Consider the following 21807-nt stretch of genomic DNA (forward strand, 5'->3'; position numbering starts at 1 on the left):
TGCAAGCGGAGTGGTGAGGACTTGGACTACAATACAGTAATTTGTTTTCCCTATAATTTATAAGATGAGGTGCATGGGGGGATGCAGAAATCCACACGCAGCTCGTGAAAAAGTGCTCAACGCCAGAGCCCATAAATGTTGTGAAAGGCTTTTAAAGATTGAAGAAGAGAGCCTTTGCTTTCAGGTTGGAATAGGTCATCCTTAAAAGACTAAAAACCCTATGGCTATTATGACCCGTGATGACAGTGTGGGAAGAATGTAAGATTCATGGGAGGGGTATTTTTTTTCACTGCAGAAGATTCGGGTGGACTGTTGCTTTGTGAAGAATCCCACAGCACAGCAGAAGAAACTCTTTTCTTTAAACATAAAGATTCTTAAGAAATGAAACACTGACCAAACTCCATGTTTGTTTTCCCTTGTGCGGGTTGGTAGAAAAAAGGAGGTACTGGAAGAGGAAAGTGTTCTCAGAGTTTGCTTTAATTCCTTATTATTTCTTTTTACTTTGAATTCTGTTAGCAGTAAATCTTCTTTATACTGTAGCTGTTCAAGTGTGGACCTGCTTTGCCTTGAAGTTTTTCTGTTTTCCTCAATAATCCTTATTTCACCTTATGAAAAAGAAGTTTTAATTTCCCCCTCTTTGCTTAACAATAGCAGAGAGAAGTAAATAAATAGATTTCATGGAGCTTGGTGCCTAACCAGCATCAAACCACGACAGTCCAACACCTTAAAAACACTTCTCACCTGTTGCTGAATAAGTCAACCACATGCTCCACTCCCCAAATCCAAGGATTTTACGTATTAAAAAAATCTCCCAGTTTCTTATTAGACTTTTCCATATTTAATTCCCCTTACTGGCTGCAAAATGCATTTCACTGGCTGGTTCTGAGGTATTCAGTAAGTACTCAGCAAATCATAGGACCATAGAAGAATTTGATTGGAAGGAACCCCAGAAGACTTCTAGCCCAACCTCTTGCTTAAAATAAGGTCAGCTATGAGATCAGATCGGGTTTCTCAAGGTTTTATCTATCTGGGGCTTGAAACCTTCCCAGAACAGAAATTGAGCAACCCATTCCAATGCTCAAAAGTCCTCACTGGGGAAAAAAGTTTCTCCTTATATTCAGCCTCAGCCTGGTGTCTCTCATACATCACTGCAAAGGGTCAGGTTCCATCTTTTTGATGACCTCCTTCTGCATAGTGGGGGCTGCTGCTAGTGCCCTCACCCCACCCCAACAAGCTGCCTCTTCCCCAGATTGAACATGCCCAGCTCCTTCAATCCACTGTCACGGGGCAAGAGCTCCAGCCCTTAGCATCTTTGTGGCCCTCACCTTAACTTGCACTGGAGATCTAACAACTGTAGTCTTAAGAAGTACAGAATAAAGGAAATAATGACTAATCTTGATCAGGTTACTATGTTCCTGTTAATAGTGTCAGCATTCTTTGCTGAAAGGCACAACACTGGCTCATTTCATCTTCCTGACTATCAAGATCCTCCCCACCAGTGCTGCTTCCCAGCCAGTCAGCCTGTCTGAGTGGGGTGCAAGAGCCTTGGCCTTCCCAGCTGAACAAGCTTCTTTAAGATATTTTCCATCATATTTTTCCATGTCAAAAAAGCCTGTAAATTCACATTAATTCCTGAGAAATTTTCAACAATCACATCTGTTTTCCACAGCCATATCTGGGAATAGATACACTACCTTGGCTTCATCTTCACACTAGTTTCCCTTCTCCTTCCATGCTCTTCTTTTTCTGAGCCACAAATCCACTGTTTTCTCCCTTTATTAGATTTCAAATAATCAGCATCATGGGGACCAACAGCACTGGAAATATTCTCCTGAGTTAATAATTTCACTTGCAATATTATCACAATATACTTTTATAAAATCTGTACAGACATTGATTGTCTTTCTTCTTCAGTATTTACTGAAGTTCTTTTCTTTCCTGCAGATTTACTTTCTAACACTCATACCAATATTTCCCCTATACCTCTTTTGTGTAAAGTAAGAAAGATTGATCTTGATTCTTCTTTTTCATAGAGGTCTATAAAGTTCAACGTTTTGCACATCAGCAATGAAACTACAAGGTTTCCATCTGTGTTTGTGTTGAAATGAAAATGTCTTCCTTTCAACTTCATCTCACAGTGCCTTAATTCTAGACGGAGAATATAGTACAGCAGTACTAGAAAATATTTTAAAATAGCTTCATTTTCTTCTGGTAGTGCTCTGGATGCAGTCAGCTCTGTACACATGGGTGGAGACACAGGCTACATTCCTACAGACTGCATTCAGCAGATGGTGACTGAGAGGAAATGGGCACAATGGTTATGTACTAAACCTTAACACTTATCAAACCAATACAAACCACCTCTCACGTGTGTATGTGTACTCATGGCTACATAGTAAACATATATGGGTAGTTTGCCATGTTTGAAATCATTCATATATTATTAGAAAGAAAATAGCAACAGAAATGAAGGTAAAATTGGAAGCAACACAAGTACACGTGTACATGATCAGATACTGACTGAAACACACATTAGTTAACAACGCGTTATTGTTAAGACTGAAACTCAAATCCCTGCTTAACTTTAGATGGCTGAATGCCAATTTCCAGTTTTGTAAACCACCACTGCAGAGAACAAATCAGTGTTCCATATTAAACTTTTTACAGATTAATTACTGTTTGGTATATGAGCAAAAATGCTATTTAACTCCCAAGTTATATTTGCTAAACTCATGTCAATTCAAAGTGATCAGCCAAAAGACAACTACAGCAAACTGAGTAGGAGTTAACAAGTCACACAGATCAACAGAATCAATATCAACTTCTAAAGTAAATAAGAAAACAATACCATTTTGCTTTCAATATATTTTTTTAAGAAAAGAGACCCAGATTTGAAGGTTTGGAGGTTCTCTGTGTATTTGGGGAGTAACCATGATAGAACAAATATTTTTTAGACGAGGCAAGGAAAGTATGTGCAACTGAGAAGCACCCTACACAGTTAAGGAAAGACTGTAAGAAAGAGTGGTTGGTTGTACTCAAGCCACATTTGGGACAGAAACCAGTTTGGTTGGCTGGAAATAATAGTTTAGATTGATCCCAGGAAAATACCAACTTTAAGAACCATAAAATACTGGAATAAAGAGATGCAAAAATCTGCTACATTGCAAGTTTTCCAGAATAAAGTTAGACAAACATCCATCAGAAATGAACTCGCTGTACTGATCCTGCTTCAGGCTAAGGGAGGGACTCAGTTGGGATCACTTCCCATCCTACATGTTAAGGACACTAAGATTATTTAAAAAAAAAAAAAAAAGAGTGGGGAGAGGCACAAAAAAAGAATATTAATTCAAGGTCAAACACCTCAATGAAAAAGAAAATTTACATAAATTACATTTTCCTCATAGGATGTTTCTTAATTGGTTGGGTTTTGGGTTTTTTTATTTGGAATGAATAGGCTGAGGCCTTTACGTACATACAGACTAGGTTCTTTCCTTTTTATAGTGACCTTGAACTATCTGAAATCGTCTTTTAAAGAAATGAGGTTATCACTTACCACATCCCATGAAAGCTGAAATACTCCCTCTGCTCTAAACCTTGCAACTCTCTAGTTATACAATCAAGAAAAAGCCCTCAGTGCACAGTCACAGTCTATTAACAGCAAAGTAAAACAATTCGCCACATTTTAAGTAAGTAAAATATTTCTGATAGTGCATACTTTACCAGTTATGTCATGTTGTTTGAATGACTCACTGTAGATTTGATACTGATTAGGGCAATGTTTCTTCAGCCATTTGCAGACATCCTGCTGGGTCCATAACGCCACAGGCTTGGTCAGCTTCACAGTCCCAGACTAGGAACGCAGAATGAAGAACAGAAATGATGTTTAGTCTGCACACAAATTTCAGAAATACTAATCCGTGACATCTATATATGATATTAAAATACTAAATGCAAAACAGGAGCTGCTTTGACAGATGTCCAGTAATAGCCAGCACATTACATACACATGCCCCACTGTTCAAATATATCACACGGGAATCACACACAGTGAAAGGTTCTTTAACATTATTTTCCATCAATGGTATGCATATTCCCTGCATCACAGAACCATACTGCACTTGAATAATTCGTTTTAGGAGTGACCAACTGACTACAGACAGAGGGTAACAGATGCATGCTTGGAAGACTTCAAACTCATGAGAGACATAATACATTTGTGTCCCAGTTTGGACATAATCACAGAAGGCCAGGAGTACCCTCAGGCCAGGCATGGTCCTCAACTACAATTACAAAAGATCTTGCAACAAAGGCCTTTAGTGCCAACAAGCCTGAAGACTGGTTTTGCCTGGGAAAAGGAGACTACACACCAATGGATGCAGAGCTGGTGATATTGATTGATACTGAGCATTTCAGCTGACAAAATTCCTAATTTGAATGATGTTTACAAGCAGCTATAGTTTTTGCTTCCTTTTCACCTTTAACTTTCCTACAATCGCCTTTACATGAAATAAGTAGGACTCTGACTTAAAAAAGTTGATCCTTTATAAATGAAAAATAATTTTTAAAAAGAATACTGTTCAATACTTTCCTTAGAATTCAGTTTTATAGTAGATTAGCAGTTTATTAATAAAATACTCATAAATTGATTGTGTTATTGTATGTATAAAGTTACATTTAATTTAATCAAACCACCTTTGCATATACACTTTTTAAAATAGTATAAAAATGCTGAGTTCTAAGCTACCTGAACTGCAGGGATTTAAAACCTCTTGTAGGCAAAAAACCAAAAAAATATATTGAAAGTGATTTAATCTTTTTTTTCGCAACACAGTCTGCCCAGAAGACTAAGGAAACTTTAAACATATGGGCGGTTATTACCAACAGTAAATGTTTCACACTGGACACTGCTGATATAAGTGGGTGTGAACATCAGTGTATACACTTACTTCATATTTTGCCAAAGAATGAATCTAGGGAATAAAATCCAAGTGTCTGTTTCAATGCTATGCATGCAGAATACTGTCCTCCAGCTCCCTGGTGGTGTAAGTTTCAACAGAAGTTTCTCTGCACAAATTTGAGGTGAAGGGGAATGTCTCAACCCGTCTTCTCTGCTGGGCTCATGGCAGACTCCCTCAATGTCACTAGCCAGGGTTTATCCCAGTACTTACTCAGATGCCTTTTGTCAGACAGACCTTTACAAAGTTACTTTGAAATTTTTCATTACTAGAAGCCCTAAAGACCAAAGCAGTTTTAAGCCAGTGCTTTGCATGTCCTATTAAGTCCATAAAGTATGTCATGAAAAGATAGTAAGTTAGGGCCAGGGAATATGGCAGACCTAAAAATCCAGCAGGCATATGTGTCTTGAATTTCTCATGTCCAGTTGTCCCTACCTCTTTTATATTGCCTTGCAGAAGTTAAATAAACAGCAGGAAAATTATGGTTGAATATATAATACAATGCACATCCCCTAGCTCAGCCTTTTTTTGATTTGAATAAAAATACACTCATCAGAAACATGAATCCTGCTTCAAACACACTAATAGGCATCATCCATATTTACAGGTATCACAATAATGCACAAAACCACCACAAAGAATCAGGCTCATCTTTGCTGCTACCCATCAAGATACGGAAGCTTAATTGACAGACTTGGTGTCCATAGAAGAAGAAACTTGCAGAGGTGTTGAGGGTGCACAAAACCCAGCGCAGCACTTGCCCTACCACTACCCCCCTTCTGAGCAGCTCATCCCTCTTCTACACACACAGGATCCAGCACAGGTCTGGAGAAAGGGCAACCTCTGTAGGGAGAGCAAGTGCCCTGTAACTCCCAGTTCCTCATGCAACTCAAAAGATCAAAGGGCCCTCTTTGAACTTCTCTGCCCTTCTTGTTACTGCTATTTTGAGTCAAAGAAAAAACTGAATTTCAATGAAGAGTCCAATACTATGGAATCAGCTAGATGATTTTTTGTTACATGCATATATAAATGCGTGTCCTTCTCAAATTACATCAAAGAAATAAACGTGAAAATATCCACATGACACAAGAAGTCTCTCTGATTCTGCAGAAATCCCTTGAACAACAGGCTCAAGACTTCACTGTCTATCTTTATATGTGTTACTGCTTAAAGTTTTATTGCATTGGAATTTTTGAAGACTAGAGGAAAGTCTGTCAGGCCTTGAAAAACAGTTAATGGTTTTTCTTGTACATCACAAAAATACTTAAATGACAAAATATTTGTATACAGATATATACAGCTAGCTATAGACTTACAATATATTTATTCCTAGCTGAAAGTACACAAGTAGTGCCAATGTTTGCTTAAACCAAGAGGCTGCTCTTTTCAGTTCAGCAACTATTGTCCTCTTAAAAGGTTTAAGCACCATCATGTTACATATCTGAAGTACAAGTTTATTAACAATTACAGTACAAATTTAACACATCCCTCTGTGCCTACAGAACTGAAAGATGGTTTCAAATGGAGCTTCTATGCCATGCAATATACAGATCACTGCATAGCAAACATACATGCTGACTTCTTACTGTCCAATGTTTGGAATTCTGATAGAAACATTTAAACTTATAATTGCAGTCCAAAGAGGACATTTTTACATTGACAACTTCAAATGTTAGGTTTAGTTTTCTAATTCATGAGGACTTCCTGAGTTAGAGGAATAAAGAGGGTTTAAAGCAATGGCTATAGAAGTATGTCTTTGCTTTCATTTTTGGAACATCATACCCAAAATATTTCTAACCAGATGCTCCAAATGAAAGGCTCTTAAAAATATCCTTCCCTCCCACAAAATTCATTTCTTAGTTTCTTCCCTGCTCTGAAGGCAAGATCTCATACAAAAAGCCTTCCAGTAAACCAAAGAAAATTAACTTTACCATAAACATACCTACTAAAAGACACCCCTGCCATTAACTACCTAGACAGGTGAAAAACATACTATGTTTTACTTTATTTCTGTTTATCAGCTTAGTCAAAGAATAGGCCCAAACTGATTAAAATAAAAGAATGTATTAAAAAATACCTTTGTTCTGGCCTTTCTTTTAATTTTCCTGACATAAACTCATCCTAGGATCACCCTTTGCTGGCAACTCTTTAATAGTTTTAATCTTGCCAAATGCTATGCCATCTCTTGTGCCAGATACAGATCTAATGAGAATAAAAGTGAAGGAAAACCTGTTTCTTCAGGATTTTGTGAAAACTGACAATGTTTTCTTCTAAATTGCCCAACTCCAGTTTTTGCTAGGTATATCTCAAAATATAAAATGACTCCCAAGAAGAAGAAAAAACAAACATATTTACTACATGACAAAATTTCACACTTTGTTCCATGATGCAGAGAACATAGTACTCAACATCACCAACTCAAGAATAAAATAAATAAACAAATCAAACTTACAGCCTGTGCATTACTAGAGAGTGTATTTCAGTGTTCAGAATAGCATTAGCAACCAAGCCCTGCTCTTCCTAAGCAATGATGGACAAGTTATCTCTTCAGCCTTCCAGGTGCAATTTACCAAGCCTGCCAACTTTGAACATCAATTTATTCACCAGAATTTCTTTGTTTTTATTTATCATATTTTACTCCAGAAAGAAAGGGCTTCTGTATTTTTGAGTGATGAAGGACTCAATCTCATCATTTAAACTACATTACATACTTTGACATAAGCTATTTAAAAGTGCTTGTCCAACTCTAACATTTTGTGTATTTACAAACCTGCTCAGATTACAAAATTCAGGGATTGTGGAGATGAGGGTGCTCAGTCAAACAGGGCTGCAGGTTTGCCAGAAGAAGGCTGTCTCATACTATTTGTAACATCCGGTTTGCCAACATACTGATCCTGACATACATGCATAGTCAATGCATATTTACATTCAAATTTACCCAAAGTCAGGCCCTACAGTTTCTTGTATGAAACAGATGGATAAAAAAGGCACTGCTGAAAGAATTAAGGCAGATTCTGCTCCAATATACATCTTCAGAGACTCTGCTCTGGGGTTTTCAGTTTAACTAGAAAAAGACAAAGCCAAACCAATTTTATTACAGCTGTGCTGGTCAAAGAACTGTCACGGTTTAGATTCTGCCAGCAAGTAAATACCACACAGCTGCTCACTCACTTGCTCCCCCAGTGGGATGGGGAGAAGAATCAGATAAAAAAAGTTAAACTCATGGGCTGATTATAAGAAGAGTTTAGTAAGTGAAACAAAGTAAAATATAGTAACACTAATGTTAATAGCAACAATGATCACAACGATGATGATAATAATAATAATAATAGCGATTTAAAGGAAGAGGAGAAAGAAATAAACCCCCATAGAAAAAGTGATGTGCAATACAATTGCTCACGACTTGCTCAGCAATACCCAGCCCATCCCCAGTATTGGTCCCTTCTGGCTGTTGTGCTTTAACCCCAGCCAGCAGCCAAGCCCCAGGCAGCTGCTCCCTCCCTTTCCCGCTAGCGGGGTCAGGGAGAGAATAGAAGGGTAAAAGCCAGAACACTCATGGGTTGAGATAAAGACAGTTTAATAGGGAAAGCAAAAGCCACACAAGCAAAATAAAACAAGGAATTAATTCACTGCTTCCCACGGGCAGGCAGGTGTTCAGCCATCTCCAGGAAAGCAGGGCCCCATCACATGCAACAGTGACTTGGGAAGACAAACACCATCACTCCAAACATCCTCCTTGGTCCCTTCTTCCCCCCACTTTATATCCTGACCGTGATGTCATATGGTCTGGAATTTCCCTTAGGTCAGTTTGGGTCACCTGTCCTGGCTGTGTCTCCTCCCAGCCTCCCAGGCAGCCCCAATTTCCTCACCAGTGTGGTGGTATGAAAAGCAGAAAAGGCCTTGGCTCTGTGCAAGCCCTGCTCAGCAGTAACAAAAACATCTCTGTATCAATCAACCCTGTGTTCAGCACAAATCCAAAACATAGCCCTGTACTAGCCACTGTAACAAAAATTAACTCTACCCCAAGTGAGACCAGCACACTGGCCAACACCCACCCGAGTTTTCATACTAGAAGTGACATCCTGTAGTATGGAATATCCCTTTGGTCAGTTCAGGTCATGTCCTGGCCATGCTCCCTCCCAGCTCTGGTACAGCTTCTCACAGGCAAAGCATGAGACACTGAAAAGTCCTTGATTCAGGGCAAGCACAGCTTAGCAACAACCAAAACATCCATATGTTACCAACATTATCCTCTTACTGAATCCAAAATACAGCACTGTACCAGTGACTAAGAAGAAAACCAAGTCTATTCCAGCTGAAAACAGGACTGAACACAAGCAAGGCAAGGCTACAAGGAGAAGCTCCACCATTTATTAGACCAGCAGTGTGGCTTCTTTCAGCTGTGCTTCAGACACAAAGAAATCTTCTAATGGAGTAGAGGTGGGTACAACTACTCAATATGGAACCATTATGTTAACCCAGATAGGCAGTTTAAGGGAAAAGGGGGCTCATAGTTGCAAGGGGCAATATGAGAAGAGCAAAGAAAAGAAGCAGTAAGGTCATTGCCACCTAGCAGGGACAGAGAGAGAGCAGTCGGGTGGCTGTCACAAGAATAAGAGAGAGTCAGCTGGGGCAGGAAACATTAAAATGGGTCAGAAAACCATTGACATGTCTATGCTCAGAGAGAGACTGGAAAGAAAGTAATGGGATTGATTCATACATCAAGTTGAGAATGAAATATTTCTTAAATCAAAACATAATGCCTTCTGCAAGCAAACTATAAATGGTCAATGATATATTTAAAAATTAGAAAAATAAAATTTTATGTGTATCTGACACAGGTACATAAAGCAGAGAACTTAACTACACAGCTCCAGGAGCCATCTAAGTTATGAAATCTTTCAGGCTGCTCTGGAAACAAGACTAACAGCATCATCTTCATCATTTTATGACAAGAAGCAGGAGGAACAGCAATGCCAAGTAAGAATTTCGAAAGCATGATTTTTTTAAAACATGCTTGAGTTATATTTCTAAAGATGAGAAAATGAGAATCTCTCATATATTCCAAATTACTTCTCAAACATTAAACTGCTTATACAGAAATCAGAATCAATGGCTAACAAAAATGTGGCTTCATGTTCTGGAAAAAAAAAAGAACCAGACTTGTGAATGTGTTATCTTAAGATATTGAAAAATCTGGAAAGGGCACATTTTTGTTTATAAATAAATTTTCTCAGGTACTTAGATAGTTTATACTTACAGATTTTTCCAGCAAAGACAGAAGAAAATTACAGTAATGAGGAGACATGCCATGAAAACACTGGAACCTCCATTGTACTGGGTTCCCATCTGTGCTGTTGAGAATTTTAATACTAAGAAAAGATGAAACAACAAACCAAAGAAAAAGTATTTATTACAAAACAAACAAGGAAAATACTGTAAGACAGCTTATATTTTGTAAGATTGAATGTTAAAAAAATTGCTGATGAAAGATTGAATGTTTAAAACTTGAAATGGATCAGAAATCGAGCCACTGAACAGATGGGGACAGTCTTTGGGCATTGGAGGGGAAAGAAGGAAGTTGGAGAAGAAGATGAGGACACTGAGGCAGCACCAGCTCAGGCCTCTGAGCACTCGGTGAACAGGACTAAGACAGCCCTCTTCAGAAAGGACCAGGTAGGGCAAAGACTGGAGAGGCAGGGAAGTCATGGGAGGTATGAGAGAAGTGAAAAAATTCCTGGTAAGCAGATTATCTGTTCCTATCCTTCCTCTTCCTGGAGGAAAAGGAGAGGAACAAATGCTCCTGCTACAGGGCCTCCCTCCTACATTAGCAGCAGAGGTTCACTGCCTCCTGTCCCTCCCTGAGTCTCTTCATCTTTTCACACCACCGAGGTCCAAGTCAGTCACCGGTTGCTTTTCGTTGCCTCCAGTGGACTATAAAGGGCTGTCCCTGCCAAGACAATGTTCTGGCAGTGTTTAAAGGCAGCTCTGCCTAAGCAAAAACTTCTACCCCAGGGTCCCAAATCAGTGTAGCACCACCACTTGTTCAAAGACTAAACAAAGATAGAGGCTTTACCTGGCCTTCAAGCAACACCAGGACTGACCCAATCCAGCACCTTCTGTACCAGTGCCACAGGTACTGGTGTGTTACAAACAGAGTGCAAGGGGGGGTAGGAGGGGAGGAGAAACAAATTATAAAATATAATGAGATTCATGTGAAATTTATCCTGATCAGGATAAAGACAGAACCAAACAACAAGCAAAGATAAATAAGGTGACGTGTCTCCCGTGAGAGTTCTTTCGTTCCGTGAAATATCCCACTCTGAAAGCAAGAATCATGACTGGCAGATGCAGGTGTCGATATAAATGGCAGTGGCACTATCAGCAAACTGTGAAGAACTGAAATGTCAGAATGAAAAAGCAGAATACAGAGCACTCCTCAGAATTGTCAAGAGCCTTGCCTAACATCATTCTAATTGCTATCAAAAATCCTGAAAGCCACAACTGGGACACACAGGCCAAAAATAAAATCACAGGTAGGACCAGGAGCACCATCAATTTTAGGTTTTGACCTCCAAATCCAAATCAAAGCATATAATGTTTTAAAATCCACTTCACGTAAAGAAACTGTATTTTTAATCTTGCCAAATTTAAGATCCATTTCACTCACCGCAATGGATTCCTTCCAGTCCAAAAATTAAATATTTGCTTTTGGATATTTGCTGAGAAAACACAGAGAGGAAGAGCTGCTCTATTGGGGTGAGAGTGGCTACCTCACAAGGTATGTCAGTTGTTTGATATTTCTTTATTGATGTGGCTCAGATTCCCCTTCTCTACCAGAGACAATTCAAACCTGTCCAAATCTGGCTCCGACCACCACTATCTTATATCACAGATTACTGTCTTCACAAGTAAATACAAATCCTTCTTTTTTTACAAAGAGAAACCTACTCTGTATCCTGCATAGATCTGGAGAACAGACAATTTCTGCTTACACAGCACGTGCCCTACTAACCTGCCTTGTCCAGCTATGAAAAGGTTCCTCCTTGCCCTTCTCTATCCTGCTTGCTACCACTCTTCAGCCAAAGAAGAAACAGAATGAATTTTAATTAATAGTGCTGGATTAATGGTAATTTACAACAAGTAATTAAGTAAGCTTTACTACTAGCACACATTTTTTACTGCACTTAACCATCCACCTCAGCAAAAATAAAAATTTGAGACATTCATCCTTGACATGGCACATGCAACTTGCAGGTTAGTTTGTTTTTTACCCTGTCTCAAGGACTAAGTACTGCACCCACTGTGAAAAAGATTCATGGCATAAGTTTTCATCACAGAATATTCTGCTCAGACACAGAGCAGCCACAGGAGAGTGCCCCATCTTGGTGGAAGCTGTAAGTTCATATCCATTCAGGTACATACAGGAAAGCAAACAGGAATATGTAATAACTAAGATGGTGATGAAATGTAGCTCCCTGTTTCTTAACAGATTCTCCTGAACTCAGAAATACTGTTACAGCAGCTGAAATTCCAATTCTGAGGAAGTTCAGTATTTGTAAAAAATACTTTCTCCGTGTCTAGATGAAAATAAAAATTAAAAGAAATAACCACACCCAAAACCTACCTGTACTACAAAACTGACAATTACAAATGAGTCTCCATTCCCACTTCTTTTTTTTTAAACCAATTCCAGCATCTCTGCAAGTTACAGCTTAGGCAGCAACATCTACAGTTGAACTAAACCAAGACTGCTTATCAGGATTTCCATTAAAATAAATACAAAACAGGTATATAAGTAGGTACACTGATTTTCTTGGAATTTCTCACATACTTATTTAACAATGATCACACAGAAGAATTTATTACCTAAAATACAGCCTGTAGAGCAACAAAATCCACTCTCCAAACTGAACTGGAAAAATGTTCAATTTGCACAAAATTAGAAATAATACATTAAAATCTTGTTGCCCTTTACTTATAGAAAAATAAGCAGCTAAAACCAAGAGCTAAAAATGTAGAGATCTGAAGGACAGAACAAATTCTTGATTTACACTTGCAAATTCAGTAAAAAGAGTTAAAGGATGCTGGTCAGCCTGTATTTGTTTTCCAAATCATGAGATTGCATCTGACTCATAAGGACATGTATTTGATGATACCTTATCTACAGTTCTTCAGTCACTTAACTGTATCCTTTCAAGTACAGCTCAATTACCAATTGTTAGCAGTACAAATCACAAAACAAGCTGCCCTGAAACGAGAAGAACTAGACAGGAGCCTGACAGTTTTAAATGTACTTGCTTCATATTCACATTATCCATATTAACATGGCTATGAACTGAAATGTGGCAAGTAAAAATTATGATATGTAGATTAATAGCAGAATTTTCTAAAGCTTATAAAAATTAATTTTCTTTACTAGGGATTAAACTACAATACAATTAGGTCTTTAATGGGAAAAAAAAAAAAGGTTGTACAGAGCAGTACTCTAGTCTTTCCAGAGATTTCAGGTAATACTGGTAGCAGAACAAGTATTCCTATGCTTCTAATTGGTCAGGGTATTCTAATCAAAAGATTGTTCAAGTACAGGCTAAGCCTTACCTCAGAAACATGTACTTTAGAGTGTCAGTGGGGGTTAGGTGGTTTTTGGTGACATGCTTTTTAAAGAAATACACATCAATGTCATAATACTGCTTTTGCCGAGGCGGTATTACCTTTCTCTGGGGAGTTGTCATTAATGATACTGGCAATTTTTATTATTTTTTATCTTGGGGATTTACTAATGGAATTGCCCTGGTATAATAAATCTGCGCAGCACAGACCACACCTCACTTCTTCCATTTATAATTACAGTGTTCTGTTGAGAAGATACTCAGCACTGGGGTTTGAGTACTTGCTGGGTATTTTTTAATAGCTGCAGTGTATCAGGTGGAAGGTTCATTTTTTCATCTTAAACACACAAACAGTGAAGCATTTCTATATGAGAAGAGTTATAAAAGCTGTTACTTAGCAAGTAGTGACTCAACAATAGTACATTTGTACAAGGATGTTCTCCTTGTACAAATGTACATCCAACATCCTGAGAGGATCTTAATCCCTATTAAATGACAAGCTGCTTTCTTACAAGGGTTACTCCTTCCAAGTGAGTCACATTTTTGGCACCTTTGTTTCCAGCAGATGTGCCAATTGTAAGGTGCTTGCACTGTAAGGAGTAGCACAACCTTTCCATGCCAACTTTCAGTCTTTATGGATAGGCTCATTCATATGCAGAAGGCAGGTGTAGCAGCCAAGGCATTTTATCCCCCAGAAGCAATCAAAGTTTTCTAGCTATCTTTGCCAGTTGACTCTTAACTATGTTTTCTTAAGCCAAGCACATTTTGAGGAGAACAACTTTATAGTACATAGGTACGACTAAGAAAAGGTCTGAGCCCAACCTGACAGGTCAATCTCTTGCTTCCCCAATAAGACATGCCTTCCAGCAAAAGCAGGAGAAAAAAAAGGCAGATATTGATAGAAGAGTCAGATTGGCCCAACCATCTGATTCATGCAAGAGCATTGCAATGCCTGTGTATAGAAAGTCATAATAGATTTCTCACATAAATTATCTAAAAGACAGATCCATCACTTAGTTTTCAAAACAAGCAGAGCACTTCTGATGTCAATGTAATTTATTGCTAATTACTTTTGAGAAACTAGTCTTCTCTCCCTAATAAGCGAACTCCTGTATTCACTTATCATCTTTATGAAGTCCTATATCCATAAAAAGAACTTAAGCATTACAATGCCCTTTTATCCCCCACACTGAGATCCATGAAGGCCAGGCCCTTTTGCTATTAATACTGTTGTTTTTGTGCATGTCTTATTCCATTGCTTTGGGGTTTTAGCAAATTGTTATAAGAGACCCACAGCCTCTCCTTTTTTGCCCCTCTTTTCTGGATGAAGAATGGCTCATTCAGAGTTTGATTTCTTGCTATATTAAAACCAGCACACATAGGAAAAGGGGACTTTCCCAGGAACATCCAGCAGGCACTACAGGGAGGCTAAGCAGGGCAGGAATTCCAGTGAAGATTTGCATCTTCAGTTCCAGGTATCATTAAAAAATAAAGCCCAAATAAGCCCAAAATGTCCCAGCACCATCTTCCTGGAGAAGGCACCTGTGGGATGTGACAACACAGAAATGTGAGGTTTTCAATAAAAATATTATGCCCACCTGGCCTCAGTATAAGAAACTTACGTCATATGGAGATGAATGTGAGAGAAGGGCTAGAAGAAGGTAAATTAAGCATAGTAAGGAACTGTTACAGTGCAGATACTGCAACACACGTATCAGACAACAAGGCCCGTGGAAAAGAAATATCTATGGACCGAGTCTTGCTAGATGTTTCAGAGAGATGTTTATTTCTCCAGCCGCATGGCCGGGGCTCTGCTGAGGAACTGCTCAATCCCGGGACCCGAGGGTCCTTGCCCGCGCAGGGAACACAAAACAACCAACGGGGAACGAGGCTGAGCAGGGGCAGGGAAATCCCGTGTCTGTCCCCCCGGGGCCCCTCTCCCAGGACCGGCAGGGGAGGAGGGCCCCAACAAGGAACGATATTCATCTGCTGTAATGTGTTGAGTGCATACAATATATATATCTTTTCTGGAGAGAAATCTGTGAAGGGATAACTAAATTAATGGCTGGTGAAAACAAACTGGCCCTGAATAATAACTGAAAATATTTTAATTAGATTTCTGAAAGAAACTCAAGTTCCCTTCTTTTTCTTGGACCATTTGATTGCAGTTTAAGATTACATGAAAAATTCATGCTCATCCTTCAGTTTCTGTTTGCAGAAAGACCAGTAGCTCAGGCAGTGAACAGCAGGCAGTTCTCAAGATTCACTCCAGGGGCAAATTCATCTCACAAGCCAAAATTTAACTCTTGGCTAAGTAGCTGATATTCTGTAAGACCACCACATAAAGACACACGTAACTTCAAACATCTCAAATTCCCCATTAGGTCTGCCATGCTGTTCTGCTGCCCAGATCAGGGCTTTTGTCTCAACAGCAGCCTCTGGCAAATGATATTTTTAAACAATTAACACATTTAACATCTTCTCCTTCAGATGGCATATTTTTTGAGTAATAAAATACACAGACAGGTCCAATAACACTCCAATCACATTAATAAGGAAATCTTCATTTTTATGCAGGTTTTTATATCCCTCCAATTACTGATGCATAAGTGACTCCAGGTAAAAATCACAGTTGCACTGATTCATTTAAGTCCTTTCTAAGAAGCATTACATTTAGAAATAAACTTATCCTGTCTATCCAGAAACAGCAGGTAAAACTACAAAGTTAATGTGCAAAAGAAAACTTAAAAATCGCAAATGACTTGACAAATCTGCTTTGCAATTTTATTTTACACCACATTATTGCAGTTTTTTACAGGTCATTTGCCAAATCAAATTAGTCTGCTATATATTCTACAATCCACAATGTTTGTTCAAGGGTTTTATGCTGGAAGCTTCTGAATTTGTCCAAATTCAAAACAGTACACAAACACAAGCAAAAGTCGTTGAAAAAATTCAAGGATGGAGGATGTTTCAAAGGAACCTTTTTTTTTTGTTTGTTTGTTTGTTTTGGCAGTCTCTCAAAAGACTCCATTTTCTAATCTCCCAGACATCAGAATTCAGAGAAATGTACTGTTAAAGAATGTTACTAGACCTTTTACACGAAAACACGGCCAAACACGGGCAGCATGAGTAAGTATCTGATATTAAGAGCACCATCTACTGACAGGCAGCACTTTGACAGCCCCAGCTTTTAAGGAATGCAGCTTTCTCTAAGAGGTGTGTAGTACTTTTCACATTTTCTTTCTCACCTGCCCTATCTCATCTATTACATTTAGGCTGTTCTCCTGCTTGTGGATCACCAGAGCCCAACTGCTCCAAGATACAGTAGCACAGTCAACCCTTCCACCTTCCCATTTCTTTCCCATTTCACTTTGTGACTGACTCATCCCACATGGAGATGATTACATCTTGTACACAGCTGCTATACCACCACCTTACTGTTATTACCAGCTGTTTATGAGGACATTTCCAAAACCTCCTTAGGCAACAAGGGTTTTCCACTTAAGTGAAAAACTTCTGAACTGTCCCTAGATGAGAAGCAATCACCTCCTTTGAAGGTTTACTTCATGCAATGAAATATCCTTCCATGTTGTCATGGAGAAGATGACATGGAGATCGAGGTTTCTTCCTCACTTTTATCCTGCTGCTGTTTTATGTCTTTGAACACAGAACTATAACGTTTTATTATTTTTCTACACAAAATTATTAGCAGATGCACAAAAGAAAAGGCTGCTTTTTGACGGACAAGAAAATATTATCAATATCCACAAATTCTCTTGGCTAGTATTATCACAAATAACCTCTAGAATGTTATCTAACATCTTGATCACTTCTAAACACAGGCATAATACACAGTAAAGATGCTCTGAAGTACTCTGGCACATTTGAAAGTACTTGTTAGCACTATCACAATTACTTACCATGTAAGATTTGCGTTACAACACTGTAAGAGCTAAATCCTTTATATATATATATATGCTTCAAGGGAATAAAAACAGGAAATCAGAATAACTTTTCTAACAAATTCAGAATAACTTTTCTAACAAAATTCACTGGTCTTAAAGACTTTCATTAATAATCATAAAAGCCACCTGTGATAATTAATTTCAAAAGCGAAAGTAGAGAAGAAATATTCAATAACAGACCTCAAGCTCACCACTGACATTCTTATATTTCATGCTGATTCCAAAGGTCAATGAAACTCAATTTACTGTTCTTACACAATAATCCTTGTCAATCTATTCAGACCAAGATTAAAACAACTGATAGGAGCTTTGCTAAGGGAGAGGCTGCAGTCAATCTGCTTATATATGTGGCAGATTAATAACAATTAACAAAACTATGACAGGAACTTTCTAATAGGTAGGATAGTTTCAAGTTCTGCCTTGTTTCGTAGTCCTACTTGCTTGTCAGCATGGCAGCTTTAGTCTTCTTATGTATTTGCATGCAGCAGCAAAAATTTCCTGTTTTTACCTCCTCCTCAGTTCTAAGATTTATAAATACAGTGGGATATTCACACTTGTCCTAGAAATTATTCTTCCTTTGCACTATATTTCATCCTCTGCAGTCAAATTCCCTCTTGCTGCACATAACCTGCTACCTTGTCCAATCTCCATTGAGCAGCCACTATCCCTGCAGGCAGACTATGCTTTCCTTGGCTTTTTCTTTTCATACCTTGAGCTCAATCATATATTGAAGTGTATGAGATGGATAATTTCACTGTTTCCCATTATATTGTTTACATAATTGTAACACTGGATGCACAGGGGTGCTACATTTCTCCAAATAAAGAATACTTGCAACGTTTCACTGTAAGATCATCCAATTCTCATCTCTTCTGCATTAGGAAAAACTGAAGCATTTGGTAAAGATGGTTATATGGTGTAAAATCAAAATACATTTGGTTATTAACATTACTACTCTTAGATTGATATCCCCTGTTCCTCCTCCCAATCTGATTCAGTCACCCACTAGCCCTATTTAGATTGCACTTCCACAGAGTTTCCTCTCAGCAGCAAAAGCAGCAAAGCAGTACTCTCCATAACTACTGCCAGCATGGCAAAGTGATTAAAATAAGCCAAATTAACAAGGAAATGTTGCCAAAGGGGACAGCTCTCACTGGTTGCTCTCGATCCACCAGTACAGAGTACTCTATTGCTAATAAAAGCCAAAGTGAGGTAATTCAGGTGGATGACAAAATGATCAACTCACTGAAGTCAGAGCTGAGCTGCCAATTCAATAAAATGAGAGCAAGTAGGGGCTGGGGACTGAAACGTGCTACAGCACTAAATGCAGTGTTCCATCATCAGCTTAGTTCAGCTAGGACCGACTTCCATTGCATCCTGTCTCCTCTCCAGTCTTGTAGAAGTCTTTGTAAGATCCTGAAGGGAAGCAGGTTTGTTAAAAAAAAACAAAACAAAACAAAACAAAACAAACTCCAGGAAGATATGAACATGACAACACAACAATCCACAAATCCAGAACAAAAACCAAACCATGGGAGATGGGTCTGAGAGGAAGAAGACGATGAACATGCAGAAAAGAGTTAAATAAGAATTTCATCAACAATGACCCAGTTTTATTTGTCATCACTGTGCCTCGCATAGAGAAGCTAGCTTAATTTTCAAATTCAATTTCATCTGTTCAGTTTATTTTGTGGTTTTAGAAATCACTTACATTTTGCACAAAATATCGTAGAGCACAATATTAGCATGCACTCTGGTGTGGGCTTTTTTCCCCCAAATGTCAGCCCTGCTCACATAACCTGACTACACAGTACAGTATTCTTTTTTGAATGAAAAGCTAAGACAAATTCCTTTCCAATTATACTTCTTTTTGGCTTATATCAGCATTCTTGTGTCCTTTGGAATCTGGAAATCAGAGCAGGGAATAAAAGGTCAACAGGAAAAAACCCAAACCAAAACGAAAAAAACCAAAGCCAAACAGAAAGGTAGTATCTTACACTGTTTTCTTCCCAGCAAAAGGCAGCAGGCACAGTACATAAAATGGACACATGCAACTAATTGAATTTCATCTGAATTTGACAGTTTAATCAACATGCTGAACACTTCCCTGATGTAAGCATTTTATTTGGCACTGTTCTTTATTTTTTTCTCCCCCTAAAAAATACTCTTTAAAAACTAAGACCTTCAACAGAGAGTAAGGGAACATGAAACAGTGGCTAGGAAAAGCAAAGCTGGTAATTATTCAGGAAAAAAACTTTTCCAAAATAATCTGCTACCAGTCACCATGGACAATTAACTACAGTTTGCAAGCCACAAAGTAGCCTTCCCTACAGAAAAAGAAATCCATGGTGACAGTTAAATAAGCATGAACCTTAACAAGCACTTCAAATTCTTCTTCTACAGTCAACAATTAAGGCTTCAAGAAAGCTTAGTACACTGAAGAACAATCTCAGTTTTCCCCATCAACTTCACACATTACCACCTAAGGCTGAAATGTTGACAATTAAGCTATTTGCTCTTCCTCAAACCTAAAAAAAATGCAAAAATTCTTACTAAAAGAGAAGTAAGTTTGAGACAGTCTTACATCTGAAGGAGAACATATTATTGTGATAGCCTTTACCTCCAGAAAAAGCTTTTCTATTTACTCAATAAGAATATTGATTATTTAAAAATACATCTTCAAACCTATCACAAGCTTTATTTAGATAAAAGAGTGTATTTTCAGCATAGGGGTGCTGAAGTTCAGTCACATCTACCCTTTAATAAAGAAAATACATTCACAACATCTTTCACAATCTAAAGCATACTGCTAAGATTGAAAGCAATCAGCCTTGAATGAAAGATGGATTAATAGCAGTTCTAAAACCATTAGGTACAGACTCTATTGTCATGCTTTTGTTTAAAGCAAGGAAAAAAAGGGAAAAAAAAGTAGAGTGTCTAGGTCAGTAAAGTCATCAGTAGTTGATGGATGCACTTACAGACATCAGAGAAAAAAGGAAAACTGGCAGAACATTATACCCACTTATGAGATTTTCTACGTTAAAGATAGAAAAAGGCCTCAAGATATGCAGTAACTCTACCTTGTTCGGTGCTGAAGGTTTTCTATTTTTAGATATACATGTCAAAGACACATTTAACCCCAAAAGTGCAGCTTGATGCATCATCACAACATTAATTCCTACACATTGGCAGAATTAGAAATATTCATTCTACCAAGTATATCTTCTAGCAACATTCCCTACCAGTAATAACTGTGATCTCTGGGTAAGGAACTAGGAGGTAAGGGAGATGGAAGAATTGATGCAGACCATTTAGTGACTGCTAGCAGTTGTGTGAGCAGGAAATGCAATGTTTAGATTAGCAAAAACAGCCAATATAACAGCTTCCTGTAACCCAAAGAGCTGCCCCTCTCCCCAGCAGCCAGGGCTGTACACTCTCGCTGCTTCTACTGTTGCAGCTCTTGAGGTTCCAAGAAGGGTCACATCTGTGAGCTGCTGAGGGACTTGAGATGGGCACAGCTGCCTCCTGAAACCCATGCTGAGCTTCTCCCATGCACACTCGCTGTCAGACTGGTGGGAAGCCCTAAGCAGATTCTGCTGGTTATTCATTCTGAATCAGGCATAGATGGTGGGGTTCAGTAGCACTGCACCACAGGGATGAGGATCAGCATCTCCCATTTCAGGAAACAGTTTGCAAAGCAAGATTGAATAATACATTGGTCTTAACTGTTGTAGCTAACCCTGACTCAAGTGAACTCTTTGCTCTCCACAGGAGTGTAGAGGAGAAAAGACACTCCTCATCTAGGCTCTAGGGGTGACAAAATCAGCTTTACCTTGGCAGGTAAAGTGGAGACTGAACTGGCAGGAAGGAGATGGCTGTGTGTCAGTCTATAGGGTCTGACAAGGATGGCAGACTGAAGACGGCAGCTGGAATATTCAGAGAATAAGAAAACATCACAACTTTGCACAAACAGAACGAGAGACAGTTCAAAAGCTAAAGTAAGTAAATAGCCTAAAAGGTAATCTCTTTTCCCTTCTTAAACTGTTGATTTGTTGATAGAATTGGATTCACATTCCCTAATCTCTAAAAGGGAATTTACGTGTCATGTTTCATGCCACATATCACCAATAGTATTTGTCTTTTCCAAGTGATCAGGAATACATTCAGTGCAGGTAGCTCAGTGAGCAGATGCAGTGAGAGCTGCAGATTGAGCTCTGGGTGGCAGGAGCCTAAGGCAAGAGGCTGAGAACTGGCACTGACCCTTTGCACAGC

General features: G+C 38.6%; 1 protein-coding gene across 1 annotated transcript in view; it reads right to left on the reverse strand.

Annotated features, from left to right (window-relative positions):
* The window catches only part of SAMD12 (sterile alpha motif domain containing 12), a 179948-nt gene that overhangs the window by 130171 nt on the left and 27970 nt on the right, over positions 1-21807 (reverse strand). The window contains exon 3 of the mRNA XM_032131986.1: positions 3721-3850. Coding sequence (XP_031987877.1) covers positions 3721-3850 — 130 coding nt within the window. The remainder of the gene's footprint in view (positions 1-3720; positions 3851-21807) is intronic.

Source organism: Corvus moneduloides, chromosome 1 (genome assembly GCF_009650955.1).
Source record: "Corvus moneduloides isolate bCorMon1 chromosome 1, bCorMon1.pri, whole genome shotgun sequence".
In the NCBI taxonomy this organism is placed as follows: domain Eukaryota; kingdom Metazoa; phylum Chordata; class Aves; order Passeriformes; family Corvidae; genus Corvus; species Corvus moneduloides.